Source organism: Semicossyphus pulcher, unplaced genomic scaffold, assembly GCF_022749685.1.
Source record: "Semicossyphus pulcher isolate SPU_LCO1_2020_fin unplaced genomic scaffold, fSemPul1.0.p SCAF_16, whole genome shotgun sequence".
Classification (NCBI taxonomy): domain Eukaryota; kingdom Metazoa; phylum Chordata; class Actinopteri; order Labriformes; family Labridae; genus Semicossyphus; species Semicossyphus pulcher.
In genome coordinates this window covers 11,448,909-11,469,261 of record NW_027211670.1, presented here as the reverse complement: position 1 = coordinate 11,469,261, position 20,353 = coordinate 11,448,909, and the positions used below count along the sequence as shown (strand labels likewise).

The 20,353-nt window shown below is 42.2% G+C and overlaps 2 protein-coding genes across 2 annotated transcripts; one reads left to right on the top strand and one right to left on the bottom strand.

Annotated features, from left to right (window-relative positions):
- Positions 1 to 1,367: 1,367 nt before the first annotated feature.
- Positions 1,368 to 10,003, top strand: LOC138593733 (uncharacterized). Its single transcript, XM_069664824.1, has 5 exons — positions 1,368 to 1,566; positions 6,401 to 6,499; positions 6,591 to 6,734; positions 7,544 to 7,592; positions 8,556 to 10,003. Exons 1-4 carry the CDS (start codon positions 1,482 to 1,484, stop codon positions 7,582 to 7,584), a joined length of 369 nt encoding a protein of 122 aa, XP_069520925.1. The 5' UTR covers positions 1,368 to 1,481; the 3' UTR covers positions 7,585 to 7,592; positions 8,556 to 10,003.
- A 1,520-nt stretch (positions 10,004 to 11,523) lies between these two features.
- Positions 11,524 to 19,392, bottom strand: znf646 (zinc finger protein 646). Its single transcript, XM_069664375.1, has 3 exons — positions 16,732 to 19,392; positions 15,435 to 16,514; positions 11,524 to 15,012 (listed from the first exon to the last, which is right to left on the bottom strand). Exons 1-3 carry the CDS (start codon positions 19,326 to 19,328, stop codon positions 14,118 to 14,120), a joined length of 4,572 nt encoding a protein of 1,523 aa, XP_069520476.1. The 5' UTR covers positions 19,329 to 19,392; the 3' UTR covers positions 11,524 to 14,117.
- Between the last annotated feature and the right edge of the window lie 961 nt (positions 19,393 to 20,353).

Genomic DNA, 20,353 nt, shown 5'->3' with positions numbered 1-20,353 from the left:
GAGAGACGTCAGCGAGCTTGGCACCCGCTCAGCACATACAGGAGAGTTTGGATCACCTTGGGCAACGTCCTCTGTGTGTGTTCATCCTGTTGCCATGGCTCCAATTGGAGAGTTTGACACAACATCTGCAGCTTATAGTGCCTCATTACAGATGAAATCACTGCAGTGGAAAGTCAGCTCATATGGGTGTCCTTAGTGGGCCGTGCAGCTCCAGGTCCGCGAAGCGCGCTTTCCTAAAGGTTACCGTGACAGTGGAGTACAAAAACATCTGTTTCACAACATGCTTCAAACCTAATTGAGCCAATGAAACTTTTTTTTTTTGCCTTCTGATCTGATGATGTGAACTATTTACTGGGAGGATGGTTAGCGTCTGTTTGACGTTAGCTCGTGTGGGAAAGGCGGTTCACACCATGTAACGCACACATAAAACGTTCCAGGCTGCAGAGGAAAAGAGCGAAAACGTGAAGTTTATCAGGCGTTTGGGAACAGTTAGGTAAGACTTCCTGGAGAATTGGCTTTAATTTGGAGAAAATAGGAATCATTTTAATACACGGGCAGAGGGTGTTTACTCCTATGAATGTGCCGTAATAAGTTTTATTTGTGTGCCCCACAGCACTCGTGTTGTCATAGCAACTGATGGTCTTCATTAATACATGAGACAATGCTGTGACAGGGGCCAACCTGATCGCACTCCGGGCATGCGTCCACTAGCTTTTTGTTATTGCATATTTGTGCTGCAGCAGCAGGCTACACCCTTCTCCAGGCATTAATAACACCACCCTGCGTCAGGGACACTCGCTATTCATGTCAGCAGAAAGCATCAGAGCTGTTTTTGTTCTGCAGAGGGAACACAAGAGGACAGAGATAAAGCTTATCTAGCTTTTAGCTCGGAGCAGACTTTTTCCCAAAGGTTTGAAAAGCAGATAGTTTTCTAGTGAGTGTCATCTGTTTTTGCCTGTTCCTCTTCTTGTGCTGTGCATGGGACCCGCACTCATGCCAGAGAGTTGTGTTTTTTGGCAGAGGGGAGTGAATGACGTCGACAGGCGTGGTAATAACAATGAGAACACTATTAAATCCAGACTACACAGACTGCTCGCTGCTGTAAAAAATGTGGAGAAATACTTCAGGGTGTGGCTTTAAAAATATGAAATCCATGTTTTGAAACTTTCATACCTGAGGTGGTTTTTAATTGAAACTTTCACTTGAACTAAAAGCACAATGAAAGCAGGCGCAGTGGTCGAGGAGTTTCCTGTGAGTCGGGGAGTGCGCACAGAGAATCCGAGCAGTACAGTACATAGGAAATGACTCATAGGAGTTGAACTGTTAGCGTGGGTGTGTGCGCTATTAAAACAAGGCGCAGACTCCTCCGGGTGACTCACTCTGATGCTCGCTTTTCCATGCTGAAACCCAGCGCGGATTGTTAATCAGATGAACTTTCGGGAATCGTGTAGCCGACAGCGAGCAGCTTTTCTCCCGCAGACATGATGGCTTCTAACGCTCTGTGCGCGCTCTGCGGACTTATTATAGCGGCTGTGACTAATTTCTATGGAGTGAGCGCTCAGAAAAGTAAGTTAAATAACTTTTATTCTAACAAGTTTATTCATTTATTTTATAAAATAACAAAACTTGCTCGATAATCTGCTGTTTTCCCGTCCTGTTTCCCCCCTTTTTATTACACTTCACGCGTATTTGTTTGGTATGTTTGTCACTGTGAACATGGATTACAGCCTGGTGGTCTGTTCTCTCTATAATGGAGTCAGATAGTGGGTCTGCTTACAAATCCGCTTCCTTTACCAGCTGCATTTTTCACCGGTTCCGCATTCCGATCGCCTTATTTCACCCCGTCCATCCGTGCCCCAGGGGAAGCAGGACCGGCCACATGGAGAGGGCGCACTGCCGGTGTCCATTTTACGCATAAAATACAATCTCTGCTATCTCACAGAGCCTCAAAGCAACAGTTGCCTTTGACTTTGTTTCCTCAGCCGCCTGAAGTTTGGATTGAATCCCAGAAGAGAACACCAGACTCAGGTTGCACTGAGAACATGAAATCTTGAATAATTACTCGGCTCAGGACCCATTTCCTCAGGCGTTAAAGTTACCAAATGCATTTTTAAACATACTGAACTCAAAACATGCTCTATCTAGACTCTATCCGTGAGAAATCATCTCTACATCTGGACATCAGCTGTAGATCCACCCACCCCCTTCCAGTTTATGACAAAACACAGCACCCCCACACCCAAAAACAACCTCGGTCAGGGTAGGTGCTGAGTTTTGCCAAGGTCGCCTGGGAAAACAACGAGATGACTCTTAACTGGTTCCAGATTTCAAATAAAGGAACAACGAGAAACTGTTGAAACATGCCAAACTGAATCACTTCTTTCTGAACCTTAATTTGAAGTTAAATCTCAGAAACATGGTTGAAATCTTTCATCATCAGTGTCATCAGGCTCAGATGTGGTTTTACTTTGAACAGTGGCCACCCAGCAGTCAAGGTTCAGTTCCTTTCTCTGACCTTTTGAACCCTGGAGCGAGAGTCCAGCTGGCCCTGCCGGATGATGTAAGGCTGAAATCATGAGGGGAAGTGCTTACAAGAACTGTGACACATTTTTTCTGTGACCGCGGCTATAAAGTGAGTCAGTCCAGTTCTGCAGGCGGGCGGGCTGTGGAGGACGGAGAGTCTCTGAGGGACCTGAGCATGTGGCTGTAACATTACCGCAGAGTCAGAGGTCAGAATGCCTCAAACATGACTTTTGGAGCAGGTGCTTTTTGTCAGCAGCTGGTTTAATACTGAAACGCACTGACTGATTGACAAATGTTATGTTTAATGTGACCTGATGAACACCTGGATCTCGTGCTCTTTGAAAACTGGTCCAAAAAGTTGAGTTATTTGTGGATGTGTTTTGCTTTTTAGATGTAAAAGAACAAGAGTAGAAACAGGTTAACAATTAATGGGTCACTCCAGCAGTTAAGTATTACACCTCCATAATGTTTGGTAAGTCACAAGACAAAGTTTGTCACAAAAACAGTCAAACTCAAACCAGTGTAGCCTTAGATATCTTCACTTTTAGTCTTGGGTTCATCTCCAAAAGCACTGGATACTACGCTTCCCATAATGCAATCTAATTGCATCTCTTTGTAGATGCTATTTGCCACCAAAATGACAGCTTCTTAAGAACTCCATACCTCCAGTGCGTAACGCTGTCTTACTGTTAAAAAAAATGTCCCAAAGTCTCAAGCACAAAACAAGATAACCACAGTGACATCACGATGACATCATAAGTGGGAGACTTTTTGTCTCTGCAGAGCTACAGAAGACTTTGCATTACTTCAAACATTTCAAACATAAGCGTGTATCTTCACAGTTGTGAGTACTTCCTGCTTCCCCTCGTCTTAAGTGATCGTAAACTGAAAAGTCTTTTAGATGCTGGGTTGTTTGTGAGAGAACTCAGGCACATTTGGAGACACATCATTTAGATTTTGTTATTCGTGTTCCTGTACAGTTCTACCCACAGAGGTTATAACTCCACTTTTTACTACGTTCATGTCACAGCTGGGAACCAGTTACTGTTAGGTTTAAGCTAAAAAAAAGGATCATTTATCATGTTTATCATAAATTTGTACAATTGAAGCATTATTAAAAATTATACAACAGTTAGTTCCAACCAAGTAATCTGATTGGACAAGAGGCATTCCACGAGTGCTGATATAGAGTACAACATCAGTGGGACTTTTCACTCTGTGTATAACTCCGCCTCAACCAGGTGTTCTGAATACTGTTAATTAACATTACAGCAGACCGCGTGTGTCTACAATGAACAAGCTGGTACCTCTGACTCACACAGCAGACTCTTATTTCACTGGTTGATGACAAATTAAAACAAATGAACATGATAAAAAACATCTGTGGTAACCTGGAGACACAGAGAATGTTTGGGTTGCTTGGCAACAAAAGTCCAGTTTCAGTTCAGTTGTGGAACTAGCTGAGTTGGTGGAGCTAAAAACAACAGTCTGTTGTTGATTGTTACTTTTTACTACTATGCCGCTTGTTACTGTTGTATAAAAGCACTATCACACATGAGGTTGTGATGTTTTGAATATAATCACAGCTGTGATTATGACCAAGCCAGAGCAATGATGATATTCAGTACATCACTCCCTCTCGTGTGATATTTCTCCATCATATTGGACAGTAATCCCTAACAATAAACTGTGTAGTGAGGACGTCGTCATGTTCCAGTTGTCTATGATTTACTGACAGTTCCACCAGAGAGACATGTCCCCCTTAGACTTCTTATATTTTTTTCATTTTTAATAACTTAATAACTAATAACTTTTGACCCTATCTAATATTTCACAATTACCAAACAAATTGTTTTTTTGCAGTGTTTTTCTTTTAATTCTTTCCTTCTCCTTTAATCATCTCACCATCCTTCATATATATCTTGTGACCTTTTGTGATAAGGCTCGACCCCTGTGTCAGAAACTACAGGATTAAACTACAACTACCCAAATCTCGACCAGCTACAACAGAAGAATGCTACTTGTCATTAATGCATCAGTATCACCAATTAGATAATGTAATATATAATTATATATCAATCACAGTGGCCATTTTTCTGAATCACTCACTTGTGCATTTCGCTGATTATACTTCTATACTTCTAATAGTATGAGGTTTTGAATGCAGGATTCTTACTTTTAATGGGGTATTTTTATAGTCTGGTTCTAGAAAGAGTTTTAAATTCTTAAGGCCCGATCAGACAGAACGCGCTTTAGCCGCCGGTGGAGGCCTTTTTTGTCATTGTTTTCAATGAGAGGAGTGCCTAGCTTTTTTGAGGAAACGCTCCAAGCGCCGCGAGTTGAAAAAACTTCAACTCAAAGCAGAAAAGCGCCCAACGTCATGGGCGTTTTTTCTCATTGTCCAGTCGGATGAAAGGAGAGGCGGGCCTTCTGTCAGTTTACAATATAATGGTTAGGTTAATGACAGCTAATGATTCGCTGGTTGCCCTAACAACAGTAGAAAAAAATCCGCCCTCAGCTGCTAAAACGCGCTCTGTCTGATCGGGCCCTTAACCCACCACTTATTAACACTGCTGACCTTTGAATAACTTTATACTATGTTAATGCATTTAAGAACCCCCTGAAACTTGACACAATGTATAGATGGACAGCTTGTGCAGCTTTATGTGCAGTAAACCAGCTCTGAGTATTTACACTTGAACAATGAAACATTTCATCATATTATTCCCGTGTTTCATTTATCTGTAACCCTGTCACCTCTGGTATAGTTTCACTCTTTGGTGTTGTGTTGTAACTCTCTTTTGAAAAGCGTCACAATATTCCTACCTGCTCTTCCTGCACATTCATTTCACCTCTTTTGGTTTACGTCACGCTGGCTTCTCTGGTAGTTTTGGTACTGCTTTCAGTGGTGATTAAATCCAGTTTAAACATGAAAGTAACCACAAGCAATAATGACTCAACTCTCACTGTGGTTACCTGTTATAATGTGGGACGTAACGGGAGATGTCAATGCAAATACACACTGAGAAGGAAGAAGATAATCTTTTAATCTATGAAATATCTGCTGACTAGTTCCTGCAGCTTTGTCATGTCTGGTACAGTTTTATTCATATCATTAAGGTGTAATGTTTTTTAGAGGGTTTTTTCCAGCTTTATGTCATACTCACCTCTTCATGCACGACCTTGGGGTATAAATACATACAACATTCTCACGCTCAGCTTGCTATCAGTGTTAAATGCGTCACATCGTCTTGCTAATTCCTTCCTTATCATTTGGGAAGTGCACAGCTCTGATTGTTCATCTGTCGGCCTCCCTTTAAAAGAGATGAAGCTTTCCATTGTGTGCACAGACGCAGAGGTTTTCTCTTCTGAGCCCAAACCGTCTTTCTCACAGAAGTGTTTGGTTTTTCTCTGGAAGCCGCACGCGTACAAAGAAGCAAAACAATTCAACGGAAGCGCGACGTAAAAAGTCACATCCTGCTCTTCACACAGCAGAAGTCACTGAGTAACTCTCTCATCACACAGTTCAGTTGCATCAGCAGTCTGAGCCAAAGGAATTTCCCAGTTTCAGTTCACGAGGAAAGCCACAAAGTTCCTCACGTGTTCAAGTGTTCAAGTCACACATTGTACTGTGTGAGCTGAGTTTTTCCTGCCTGGTTACTGTTTATTTTAGTTTCATTTTATTCCAGAGTTAGGGAATTTTTGATGCATCATCTCTAAGTATTACCTCCACATCATAATATTCCAGACGGCTGAGCAGTGTGAAATACTTCATAAATCATGGAAACTGTGTGCCCAAGGCCCCGCTTTGACGTATTGTTTCCTACTGCAGGAATAAAACTTACATAACCGACTGACGATGTTTTTCTGTGTGCAGGTCAGTGTGGAAGTTCAGAGTTTTGGAACTCAGATTTGGACGTCTGTGTCTCGTGTTCATCATGCAAGCAGTACCCAAAGACCCCATCATGCAACACGTGTAAGAATCAAGCGCTGAAAATACATATTAATTTCTGCCAGTTGTTTCCTTTCTTTGTGGTTTACCTTCTTACCCTCTGTGCAATCGACAGGTAAATCTGTGGATGAGAATCCCCATGTTTGGAAACTAGCAGCCATCACCAGCTTCTCAGTGCTGGCCGTCGTGCTGGTTGGCGCAGCGTTGATTATCGGGGTCATGGTGCATCGACGCAAGTCACACAAACGGCCGCTACGTGGTGAGATTGGGCAAAGATTTGAGGGCATTAACAAGTGCAGGAGATATATCTTTAAAAGTAAAATACACAATTTTTCAGCCTTACTCACAAACATTGGCTTCAACTGAAAAGAGTGTTTGAAAAATGAGACTGTAATGCACCTCTTGTTGGTTAAATTAAGCGTAGTCTCAGGAGGGGACCAATTAGAACTTGAAGCCATCTACCGAGCAAAAAATGTTTATTTTTTATAAAAGTTTCTTTCAAGTCAGACCTTTAAATCAAACAAAGATAACCAACTTTTGAAAACTACAGTTTGTTCTCTAAACATGGTGTGAAAATACATTTTGAGTGACATATCAGGCGGATAGGGATGACTTATTGATGATAAAGCCTGCTTTAGGGTTGAGTAATCCTTGAAAAAATCATGTCATGTCCCTGGTGCAAAGTGATTCTTGGTAATATGAGCACGCTGTGTGCAATTCACCGTTCTGGCACGAAGGCTTCTGCAGCTGTGTCGCACACTATCAGAAATGGAACAGACAATAACTTTTACTGTCTGTTCACTTATATTTAAAACAACAGGCCTTTTTCACAGGAGATTTTGAAATTTAGTAGGAAAAGCACAATTTCAAATAATATAATCAGTGATGGCTGAATTCCATTGAGCTGCTTCAGTTTCAGGGAATCTCTTGTTCACTGTCACATAGTCATGGCTTACTGGTAAACTTGAATATAAAAAAGCAAGCATTAATGCTATTAGAAATAAATGTGCTTTGCACTTTCCTGGGATGGAAATGTGAAATGTAAATTTTTGTCGTTGTGTATTACAGAACCCATTGAAGAAACTGCGGGGCCACTTTATCAAGCTTAAACATATCAGTAAGTATAATTTGCAGTTTTGCTATAACAAGGGTATGGCCAATAGATTCATTTGAATTAAAATATGATGAGTCAGTGCTAAAAACTGGCAGGGGATAAGATTTCATCCAATGTGTTTGTGGGTTATGATCTGTAAAACCAGCAGTCTATTATTTATAAAACCAGTAATATCTATTATTTAGTAAACCAGTAATGTCTTTTATTCGTAAAACCAGTAATGTCTTTTCGTAAAACCAGCAATGTCTATTATTCGTAAAACCAGCAATGTCTTTTATTCTTAAAACCAGCGGTCTATTATTCGTAAAACCGACAATGTCCACTTTTTGTAAAACCAGCAATGTCTTTTATTCGTAAAACCAGCAATGTCTATTATTCGTAAAACCAGCAATGTCTTTTATTCGTAAAACCAGCGATGTCTATTATTCGTAAAACCAGCAATGTCTTTTATTCGTAAAACCAGCAATGTCTATTATTCGTAAAACCAGCAATGTCTTTTATTTGTAAAACCAGCAATGTCTATTATTCGTAAAACCAGCAATGTCTTTTATTCGTAAAACCAGCGATGTCTATTATTCGTAAAACCAGCAATGTCTTTTATTCGTAAAACCAGCAATGTCTATTATTCGTAAAACCAGCAATGTCTTTTATTTGTAAAACCAGCGATGTCTTTTATTCGTAAAACCAGCGATGTCTATTATTCTTACTAAAAATTAGGTTTGTTCATTTTGTACATGAATAGATACTTATTGTTCAGGATTTTGGGGGGTTTTCACAACTAATTTGCTGCAAAGTCTGATTGTAATGCAAACCCTGAAACATCTGCAATTAAGAAATATCCATTTTAGCCTTAAAAGGTTCATATCCATCAAATCATTATCATCATAGTGTACTGCTTGTTGCCAACATTTGTCATAATGCGATTGTGATATAAAGAGAGTTTAATCCTTGTCATGTCCTCCGCAGCCTCATCCTCCTCTGGAAACAGATGTGACAGAAGCAAGGAGCGACTGGTTCAGTGCCGGATGAACCTCTGGACCATGAACTGTGTACTCTGACTGCAGGGTATCTCCTCACCAGAATTGGACCATTCTTATTTATTAGACTGTTGAGTGAAGAGACGTGCTCGATTCTCCAACGGGACTACAACTAGCACCTCTCACACCTCTGTAGGAGTAGTAATAACATCATATTAGTGGTATCATTCTCAGATTTTGTGTGCCTTAATATTCCACTTAAATGAGATTTTTTGATGCAGACGACCTTACGGGGTTTACAGATGGTTGGTTCAGAAACAAAACGGTCCTCTCTTCAGAGAATGATGGATTGCTTCCAAATACATTGTGCTGCTTTCCAGCAGGGCTCCAGTGAATGTAACACAGCTACTGCTGCCTGCTGGGCTGCAGTTCGACCTGCTGTTTTTCAGCGGGGTTAGACGGGGTCTTTCTGCCGGTCAGTTACAACAGCCTGTTAAAGATCATGTGAGTAAGACATACTGTTAGGCACATTAAGGCCATTTGAATGTAGCTACCTTCAAAGAAATGTATGCCAGCCTTATGCCCTGCCAGTACCTCCGTGTACCTACTCTTTTTGTAGCCTAAAACAGTGAGAAAGTGAGAAAACTCATCCACTGTGACTTTGTCTCCTGAGGCCAACTCTCACCCTTTGTCATTACAATATCGTCCTGTCTGTTTTAAGAGATGTTAACGTGACTTCTCTCTATAACAACATTTTCTGTCCACACAGAGTTTGTACATAGGGATGTTTGAAACACTAGACACACGTTCCCAAACTGCTAACATGTGGGAATGCTGCAAGGAATGTACTGTAGTGAAGGAAATTACACCTACAGTGTTTTAGGTGGAGCCACGGAATCACCATGCTTACTAACTCACAACCTGCCGAGTCGTTTCAGATCTCCAGCAAGGCAAAAAGTTAAATGTCTGAATTTTTGTAGCGAGAGTCTTGAAGGGAAGAGTTCTTTTTTTTGTTACAGCTCAAGCTGGTGCAGCATGTGGTTACTCATATATTGTGAAACTGACAATGTTTCAGGTCATACTTTGGATCTGTCTGCTCTGTTGCCCCCTGGCAGCAAAATCACCACAAATACTTCCTCTTTTTTTGTTTTTATTTTGTAGATGTTAATATTATTTATTGTTTAGGTATCTTGCAGTGTTGTGTTGCACCATCTGCAAGGGACAAGCACACTTTTTTAAGGGACTCCAGTGAAGATTTGTGTTGAACTTCCACCAGGCCAGCCAACACCGTTACTGAGCAGTGACTAACATTTTCTGCCTATTTCTCTTGCTTCCTGTTACTAATTGTATATACTGTACATGCACTGGCTTATTTTCCTTAATGCAATTTTATAACCTGCTTTGTGTACCAAATGTATTTTCACAATAAAACTGAAATCTTCCAATAACAGTGAGTCATATTAATATGCAAACTGCTTCTTTTCCCAAGACAGTCTGGCTGCAGACCTGGGGCCGGATAGACTTTGACTGTGGCTTAGATATAACAAATAGTCAGACTTCAGATAGACGTTTAAATTCATCCGTTTCACAAAGCAGTTTAGTTCTTGGCTATCTCAAGCTGGACTATGGTGCATTGAATTCTGGGTACATTTTTTACAACAACAAAAAAATGGTTGACCGAGTAACCGCATCTAACCGCTCAAGTCCGTTTAGCCCGGCAGACAATGTTTGTCTATTGGAGGAATTAAACCATTTTAAGGGCATTTAATTTGGAAAATTCAGCAACAAACAAAAAAAAATACCTGATATGGAAATAAAAATTGCAGCAGCAGTAAACAGTGTTGATCCAACCGTTGAAAGGTACGGAAGCCCTGAGCGGACATGCATCCATACATCATATTTACTCCGTTTCCCCGTGATAATGAGTTCTTTCTGGTCGTTTTCTCGAGATCTCGACTTATTTATCTCGTTATCACGAAATAACGACACGGCACCACCGTAACGCCAGATGACCATAACTTGTATCCCCAGAGTTGTAAAAGCACAAAACTAACATAGAAACAGGCTTTACTTCCATCATCAGTGTGGGTCAGCATGGCATGTCCTGGTCTGTAACGTCACAGTGACCAGCCTGTTGTTTTGTTTTCTAGATCGCCGGAAAATTATCCTGTTTTCATGAAAAAACAAGCTTTGTTATCTCGAGAAAAGGGGCCAAATTAATCCGTTATAATGGGAAAACCAGCTTTGTTTTCCCGAGATAACGAGGTCTCGAGAAAATGACCAGAAATAACTCGTTATCACGCAAAAACAGGGTACATAAAGTGTATGGATGCATGTCCGCAAAGGGCTTCCGTAGAAAGGACCATCAAAAGACGTTCAAAATTTGGTGCAATCAGTCAGCAGGCGTCACTGATTGTTACCATGGTAACATGGCTTTTAAAGCTGAGTTAGCCTGGGGCTAAGGTGTCAAAAATTTTTGGCTTAAAATCTTTATTTTTGTGAAACAGTCTAACTTGCATTGCAAAATTAAGACTGCTCTAACACTATAGTCCAGTCTAAAACATCTTTGTGAAACCGGCCCCTGCACTCTCAGGTTGGTTCCGTCGCAGCCTCCACGGTCAGGTCTCCTCTACTGTGAGGCCCGGAAATAGAAGCAAGAAACTACAAAATAAAACCGTGTAGCTACTTCCGGTTTTAATCATTTATATATTTAAATTGTTCTACTATTACGCTGGCTAACAGTAGCCTTACTTATTTACACTCACCACTGATGTATTCTGTAAAACGGGAGATAACCGGGAGAGAATGATGTTAATTTATACAAAAAACAAAGCCCTTTCCCCCCCGAAATATGCAACTTATAACCAATATTAGCTGGAATAATGTGGACAACAAAGAAGCACGTTGTATTTTCCAAGTCTTTTAATTAATTTCAACTACTTTTATTTTCATCATTTCCTTATATTCTAAGCTAAGTTCTAACAAAGAAGTAAAAATCTACGTTTCGGAGTGACAAAATAGTTATATAAATATGAATTAAATAGTGAGCAGACATTTTTGAGCACTGAAAATCCAATAAACCATCATCACTGTGTTGTATATGTTTTTTTTATTACACAATAGCTAATCTAGCAGTTTCCTCCCACTGGAGAAAAGCTTGCCGTGAACATACAGAGATCCAACCGATATTTCCGTTCTAGTATTTACAGAGAGCTCTGAGATTAACACACGGCACAAACAGCAGGCCGAGATCGTGACCAATGACAGAGGAGTGAATGTGTTAAGTGCCACGGGAGGTTTGATGTAAAAAAATAAGTCCGTTTTAACTAAAATGTGCACGTGTAGGCTACTATGGCATGAGGATATATGTTACAGTATAATAACCTAAATCTTTACAATTAATACAGATAAGATTTTTAAATACAAAAAAAATGGCAGGTGTTAATGGTTTCCAAGGCTAGTGTCAGTGTACTGAATCTGATGCCAGTGGATTCAATGGTAAGACGAACAGATGAGATGTACTCATGCACTGAAACAAGACTTTCAGCATATTGCTTAAATATTTCTACCCGCAAACTAGCTGAGGTGAACTAACAGCCGACTTGATGCCCGTCGGCACTATTAAAGACTTCCTGTCCTCTTTAGGCTACAAGTGTCTCATCTACAAATGTGCAAATATAACTCTAAAAACAACAGACTGCAGAGAAACGTCGCGTTAGGGAGGAAACAGTTTCTGCAAACTACAACCTTAAAATCAATGCTTCACTCTTTCTTTTTTGTCTTACAATTGCTATCTGAGTTTTCATGATTACAGTGTTTTCTCTACAATTAAGCTGCATGAGGCATTAAGTAGCATTTGCTAGGTAGGCAGGGCTTTCCATGAGGTATATCATACTTCTGACCAGTGCCGAACATACTCACATGAAATGTAACACGTAAGGCATAAAGAAAGAAACTCTTAGAAGAAAACGAAAGGTTCAGTTTAGCTTGGTTTCTGATGAAAACAGGCACGTTAGACATTTTGGCAAAAAATAACCCAGAGAATCAATAACTGCACATTTCTTACAGAACATTAGTGGTTCATAAACACGACAGAGAAGATGAAACTAGTTCCTTCTTGTAAATCCATCAAGCTGTAATGTTAAACTTGTGTTTGGCCATGTTTAAAAGGTTCTTCCTTTTGGTTCATATAAAGAATCGAGATGGAAGAAGATTCATGGAGGCAAAAAGGAACCACTTTCACCTCGCTGCTGCTGCACTTTTTGTTACCTACAGCTTTAATATGGTGTAACTGTTTGTGGCTGAGATTCACAAATCAGAAGATACATTTATATAAAGAAAATGTTTCAATCAAACATTGTGTTTTACAGTATAACAAGTGCAGAAAGAGGAGGTTTGTAAATTAAATTGCTACAATTGATGACTTTTTAGGCACTGGCACTTCAACATAACTGTTTAAGGTGATTCAACAGCATGCACCACACATGAAACTGCAGCTAAATAATGGAGTGGCTTTGAAGACCGTTATATAAGCGGAAAAAAATAAAAGAGTGTTGAAATGGCACAAGTGAAAAATAAATGCTCTGCTCAGTTCAGAAACTGATTATCTACAAAGTTTCACACATCAGGTTCGTTCCTTTTGAAGGTTTACCCTGAGTGCTGCCGACGATGCTCGCCTCGCCTCACCCCCCCCCTCCCCTCCTGTTTTAACTGAGAACAAGACGAAGATACAAATCGACCGATGAAGCTCCTTAAAGGCTACATGAGTTTTAGAAGACGGTTTTTACAACATTCATAAAAAGTTTTTCTAATAAAATATACACATAAAATAACAGGAATAAATTATTAAATACATCCATTTGTAGCATACAATGTCACTTATTATTAGCAGTACGATATTTACTTGATAATATGATTTCAGTGAATCACTTTTGCCCCTGACCTTTGGACACACCCAGAGGTATTTGACTTAATAACAGGCTTGCCCTATGTGAGATCCCGAAGGACAGTGAGCAGTCCTTCGTCACTGATGGCAAAGCTAACAAAAGGATCCAGAGATAAATATAGTTTGTATACTTTGTTTCCAAAGGAACTTACAGAGGCACTGAATACATTTATACATAGCAAGAGAGGAGGGATCATTGTTAGAACAGTACTGTCTTACAAAAATCATTGATAATGTTCTTACATGGACCTGGGCTGCACTTTTCTGTTCGCTTTGGTTGGTTGGTTTGTCATTGAGGAAAGAGCGGCGACTAACGTCATCACCCCCTGCCCTGTTTTTTCTGGGATCTTGTGTATTCGTGGAAAACATTCAGGCCTTATTGAAAGCTAACAGCTGTGGAGACTTACAGTTAAGTCACCATCTGTTGTGGAGGTAAGACTGGAAGTCCGTAACGAAATGTTTGTGTCTTCAGATGAGCTTCTGTCAGAACCAAGGAGCACTTTCTGAAAAAAAAAATACTGTTTTACAATTATTGATAGAAGGATAAATAACCGGTAAATAAGAGGAGCGCATGCCCTCTTTTCTGAAACAGTCTGGAATTGTCCTTTAAAGGAAAGAGCCCATGTCCAAGTCCATGAAAGAGTTAGCATCCATGCTAAAGGAGGAGTCGTAGGTCTGGGTGTTCTGGTGCATCTTCTGATGGTGCCGCAGGTTGGATTTGCTGGAAAAGCTCTTGTCGCACAGCAGGCAGGCGAAGGGCTTCTCTTTGGTGTGGATCCGTCGGTGGCATATGAGCTGAGTGGACACGCGGAACGCCTTCCCGCACTCCAAACACTGGTAACGCTTGGGTTCCGTGTGAATGCGCCGGTGGTTCTTGAGAGCCATCAGGTTTGTGAACTCTTTCTGGCAGATGGAGCAGGAGAAGGAGCCCGTCTTGTGGCTGTTCTTGTGGTTGAGGAGGGAGCCGGCGTGGCGGTATGTGCGGCCGCAGTGCTCGCAGACGTGGCTCTTCTCTTCCATGCCTGCAGGGTCGTTACTCTTCTGTGTGTTAGCGATGCTTTCTGGAATATGGGACAAAGGTGGTGGAACCTGCTTGTGCATCCCGTCCATCCCCATGGTCTGAGTTATTCCTGAGTCCCAGCAGATGTTGTCATCTACAGGTTCGTCCACGGCTTGTTGATAGGCGACCTGTTCCCCGTGGTGCGTCTCCTGGTGCTGCTGGTAGCTTGCAGAGTTGGGAAATGTCTGCTGGCAGGGGCTGCAGACCACAGGCCGGTCCTTCGCGTGCACCTCCATGTGGCTCTGCAGGTGTGTGACTAGACAGAAGGTCTTTCCGCACTCGGGGCAGCAGTGACGCCTCATCTGGGAGTGGATCTGCAGAGTGAGAGGATCGGGAAACGTCTGGAGACACAGGGTACAGTGGTGGAGGTTTTCTGAGTGAGTCTTTTTATGGTTGAGGAGGGATCCAGCGTGTCGGTAGGAGCGCCCACACAGGTCACACCTGCAGCAGGGATATGTTCATATTCAGTAGGTAATATTAGACTGCATCTCAACTTTCAACCCATTATCATTTTAGTATACTTTCAAAATAAAAGCCCGATGAACACTGGATATTTGAGGACAATATCAGAAGATAAGAGAGAGTGGAGATGACATGCAACAGGGCTGAGGGCTGGAATTGAACTTGGTCTCTACTGCCTTATAATTTGTTTTTTAAAGTATTAAAACCAAGAAATGTACCTAGCTTGACATTTTACATACAAAGCTTCATTAGCCAGGTAAGTACACATACAAAGAATTTAAGTCCGGTTTAACTTTGCTCTCTATGTACAAGAGCGAAGATAAACTTATTACTGCTCTCTGTTGAAAAAAACTCATTGTTTGCATGCAAGACTTTCAGTTCAAAATAAGACAGTAACTCACATGAAGCACTTGTCTCCCCTCTCTGACTGCTGGACTCCGGCTCTCACCGAGTTCTCTTGACCTCTGCGGCAGCGATGCCGCTTCAGACCGGACCTGCCCTGGAAGCTCTTTCCACACGCAGGACAGCTGAAGTGATTCGCCACCCGGTTGTGGACCCTCTGGTGGTTGTGCAGAATACTAGCGAGGCGGAATGCCTTACCGCACGTGAGACACACATACTTTTTCTTCTGCGTGTGGATGCGTGTGTGATTGCGCAGAGCCATGGGGTTAGTGAAGGGCTTAGAGCAGAAGGTACAACTGAAGTGTCCGGTCTTATGGGTGTTTTTGTGGTTCAGGAGTGAGCCTGCATGGCGGTAGCTGCGATTACATAGGTTGCATGTAAAAGGCCGCTCCTCTTTATTAGAAGACGTGTTTGTTTGTGCATCACTGCTGCCTGAAGGTCCATTACAGGTGTGAGCTGTCAGTTGGTCAACAGAAAGAAAGGCCTGCTTACATTCCTTACACTTAAAGGCTCTAGATTTAAGGCCCCTCCTGCCGCCGACCCCATCCTTTCTGAGGTCTGCACAAATGTGGGCTAATAGCTGCTTCTTTCCTCTGAAGCCTTTTCCACAGTTTTGGCAGGAGTGCTTTTTATATGCAAAGTGGGTGCGCAAGTGGTTCTTCATTGCAAGTTGGTTGGAGTAAGTGTTGTTACAAACAGAGCAGTAATATTCACCGGTCTTATGGGAGTTTCTGTGGTTGACCAGACTTCCTGCGTGGCGATACGTACGCCCGCATTGGTCACAGGCGAAAGGTCGTCCGTCGCCTGTGTCCTCTGATTTGACTGACGTCTCACACTTTGTTTGTCCGGGCTTTCCTTCAGGCGGTTGCCTGCAGCGTCGGGAGGAGGTAAAGGCCTGACCGGCATTTGAAGTTAAGGAGTGCATTCCCCCATCTGACCTGGTCCCATTCATCTGCATGAGGGCCTGGATCTGGTTGTTCAGTTCCTGGATTTTGGCCTGGTTCTCTTTGTGCCTCCTCAGGTGGTTCAATAGCTGTTTCTGGATTTTGAAGGCCTTCCCACATTCATGGCAAGTGTGCCTGGGCAAAGAGAAAAGGTATATTGTTAAAGTCTGTGTTTGCAAACAGTCTTAAACATGGAATAAAGCCATAATGACCACATCTGCAACATAAAAACAGAGAGTCTTTTGTATAACAATACTTAATTATTCCCAGCAAACATTAACAAATTGCAACATAAATGAAAAATGGAAGAATTGTACACATATTTAGGATTTGCAGTACTCTTGGAACTTACCTCTTAATATCAAAGTGTGACCTCTGGTGGTTTTTAAGAGCCAACAGGTTGTAGAAGCGTTTCTGGCAGACCAGGCATCTGAAGACACCTGTTTTGTGGGACTTTTTGTGGTTAAGGAGGGAGCCTGCGTGTCTGTAGGACCGCCCACACTGATCACACTTGTACTGACGATGTTCTGTATCAACAGTTTCTTTGAAGGGACTCTCGTCTTCATGCTGGGCAACCTCATTCACTTTCATTTCCTCTTTATCATGTGTCGCATCATCTTTCCTCTCAGCTGTGCAGCCATGGTTCTCTAGATGATGGTAGCTGGTGCAGAAAATGCCACAGCTGCCACAGATGATACTCTGTGCATCCTCCTTGCCTGCAGAAACATCGCTGTTGTTCATCTGTAAATGATTTACATCGGCCACATGGTCCTTGTTGTGTAGAAGCTGATGGGTTATTAGGTCCTGCCTATTGGCAAAGCTTTCGCCGCATGTGCTACAGATCATCATCTCTCCAGGCTCCTCATCTTTCACCTCTTCATGGGAGGACATGGACGAGGGCTCTGAGCTCGCAGGAGTGCTATGAGACTGTGTGTGCCCTCTGAGGTGGCTTCTGAGAGCCCTCATGCTGGTGTAGCTATTTCCACAGATAGAGCACTGAAACAGATCCCCGTCATCATCCTCCTCGTCGGCATTTTCCCCGTCCCCGCCACCATTCAGCTGATCACTGCTCATGTTGTTGGAGAAATTCTGTTCAAAATAACTTTGGTTGTGGCTGCCATTCAGACCATGGAACTCTACATTGCTCCCTGGATTCCCAACAGCACAGTGACCATTACTGTCCTGAAAGTTTAAACTACTGTCATAGTCCCTGCTCGTAGTGTCATTTTGCTGCTGTAGCAAAGGGCAACTGTGAGACTTAATTCCTGCAATATCTGCAAACGTCTCACCACAATCCGCACACATGTGCCGCTGCATCAGGTGTTGATTATGAGGTAGATGCACTGTCATATCCTGGGAAAAGTCCTGATTAAACTGCTCATGATACAAGGCTCCATTGCTGCAGTCAGCCCCGTTCTCCTGATCCATACCAAGTGCTGCATGAGTGCCCTCCTCCTCGTCCTGAGAGGAGAAGCAGCCCTGTTGGTTATCCAGAGTCAGAGGCTCTGAGGAGAGCCAGTCCCCCTCAGTGGTGAGGCTAAAGGATGACGGCTGAGCTTTGTGGAGGCGGAGGTGACTTTTGAGTGCGGCCAGGTGAGGATAACTCTTCCTGCAGATGGAGCACTGGTAAATCCCGACCTGATGTGACCTTTTGTGGTTGATGAGGCTCCCAGAGTGCCGGTAGCTTTTACCGCAGACTTGACACTTGAAGGGACGCTCGTCAGAATCTACAGTTGAAGTCTCGTCCATTTCAGTTGCATTGTCAGTGTTTTGTGTGTGCGTGAGGGCAGGATTGAGGATGTTTGTGTCTATGATTGTGTGTTCTCCCTGAGTGCTATTGGAAGATGGCGTTTGATTATTGGAGCAGTCCGAGTACATGTGACCGTTACTTCTGATATGCTCCTGAGGCTGATCAAAGCCTCCGTGATTATCGATTGATGATACTGATGGGGCGTTGTTTATAGGAGATGCATAAAAATTTGACTCAGGGGAAGCAATACTGTTGTTGTATGATATATTGTGGTTCTCTGACAGGGAATCTTGAAGTCCAAATGACAGAGATGAAGAGTTATGCATTTGAATGTGTTCCTGGAACTCTTCATCATTAGGGAAAAGAACTTGACACAAATGGCAAAAATTTACAGGAGCATCTGGGCTCTGGGGTGAAAACTGGTTCAGCGGCGTGCCTGTGTATGACCCACTCATTGAACTGGGGTCTGTCCCGCTTCTTGCTTTGTGACTTCTCTGGTGGCTGTAGAGGGCGGCCATGTTATTAAAAAATTTGAAACACACTGTGCACTCAAACATTCCCACCTGGTGAGTCTTTTTATGATTGGTCAGGCTGCGGTGGTGTATGTAGGATTTGTCACATAAATCACATCTGAAAGGTCGATTTGCTGCGTCATCAGAGGTCTCTGATTGTGCATTATAAAGAATGTCTGACTTGTCCTCAGCGGGGCTGTTTTCTGCAGAATTCCTAAAACTGGCAGACTGCTCACTGAGATGATGTTGGTGATCGTTTTCAATTTCATGCAAGGGATATTCCATGTCCACCTTCCTATATGTCTGCTCCTTCGCTCGCCTGGTTAGGTGAACCCTCTCATGTGTAGCCAGTTGTGATGACAGACGAAAAGCTTTCCCACATTCTGCACAGGAGTACTTCTTCGGTGAAGTGTGGCTCCGGAGATGACTCTTCAGGGCCAAAGCGTTAGAGTTTTCTTTACCACATATGTTACATTGAAAAGAGCCCACTTCATGAGTCTTTTTGTGGTTAGCTAGGCTACCAGCATGCCTGTAACCACGTCCACATTCATCACATTTAAATTTGCGTTCTTCCTCCTGTTGAAGGTGAGCATCCATGTGCTCCTGCAGACTGGGCATGTTGGGACATACCAGGCCACATTGTTTGCAAGTAAATCCTGTTGTCCTGCCAGGGTCTTGCAGTGCCATTACAAGATAACAATAGACTTGAGTGCACCAGACACAGAGTGTGTGAATATGCAGGAGGGAAATGCATTAGATGCCTTTGCTTTTCATATAAAAAGAAAATTGTTCTTTACAAAAAGATCCAAGGAGCGTCCAGGAAGATAACACAGCAGGGGCTGTGGAGAACCAGTTCCACACGTTTAGGGGAATGACTTCAGTTTAGAACACTGTTGGGAAAGAAGAGAGGTCAATTAGAGGGGTGTGGAATATACAATACCTAGGTTACAATATTCAGTTTTATACACTTGTATGTATACATAATAGGTAGCATAAGATAACCTAGGGCAGATTTTTGGCGTTTTTAGTTCACACCCATGTCAGCTCTATAGTAACAGTTAACATATCATGATAAAAAATCCGACAAATTGAGTTCAATTAATGCGTCCCTTTCATTACAGACAGAATTCAGTACAACTGAATTCAGTTGGCTAATAAAGACACCCTACCTGACCTGTTTTGCTACCTCTATGCACCAGCTGGCTAACTGAGCTAGCTATGTCAATAAACCGGGGACCAACGCCTCACTCTACACATTTATTGCGTTTGCAAATACCCATATTAACCGGCATCATAAACAGACAAAAATGTACACATGTGTCACTGTTAGGTAATAGGGGAAACGTATAGGTCACGTAGGTTTAAATTTGTATGACAAAACAGTGAGTTAGCTAGTGTTAGCGCGCTACCAGCTAGCATCATGATGGCTAGCTAAACAAACATTGCACCAAAAAGCCAAGAAGTCGTTTTAAATGCGGAATTAAAACGTCAGGGTGTAAGTCAAATTAAATACCTGCAGGAGAACTGATTTAATCCAAGCCGCTAAAGACGCCATAGTTTCATTCATTAACTTAAAAACGTTATATTTATGTAAACGACAACCCCTTTTTCCCAATTGTCTTTTTTTTCTTCCATCCCCATTTCCACATTGCTCTTGTTGCTAGGGAACAGGAAATGTGCAGCAGAGAAATCCTTCCCTCTCAGTAGTCACA

What these genes read in the sequence shown, in the direction of transcription:
- znf646 (XM_069664375.1), bottom strand. Translation starts at nt 19,328, where the DNA reads ATGGCACTGCAAGACCCTGGCAGGACAACAGGATTTACTTGCAAACAA. An exon ending in TCACACTTTGATATTAAGAG is followed by an intron (nt 16,515 to 16,731) that starts GTAAGTTCCAAG and finishes CTCTTTGCCCAG; the next exon opens with GCACACTTGCCATGAATGTG. An exon ending in AGGGGAGACAAGTGCTTCAT is followed by an intron (nt 15,013 to 15,434) that starts GTGAGTTACTGT and finishes TCCCTGCTGCAG; the next exon opens with GTGTGACCTGTGTGGGCGCT.
- LOC138593733 (XM_069664824.1), top strand. Translation starts at nt 1,482, where the DNA reads ATGATGGCTTCTAACGCTCTGTGCGCGCTCTGCGGACTTATTATAGCG. An exon ending in GACCCCATCATGCAACACGT is followed by an intron (nt 6,500 to 6,590) that starts GTAAGAATCAAG and finishes TGCAATCGACAG; the next exon opens with GTAAATCTGTGGATGAGAAT. An exon ending in ACACAAACGGCCGCTACGTG is followed by an intron (nt 6,735 to 7,543) that starts GTGAGATTGGGC and finishes TGTGTATTACAG; the next exon opens with AACCCATTGAAGAAACTGCG.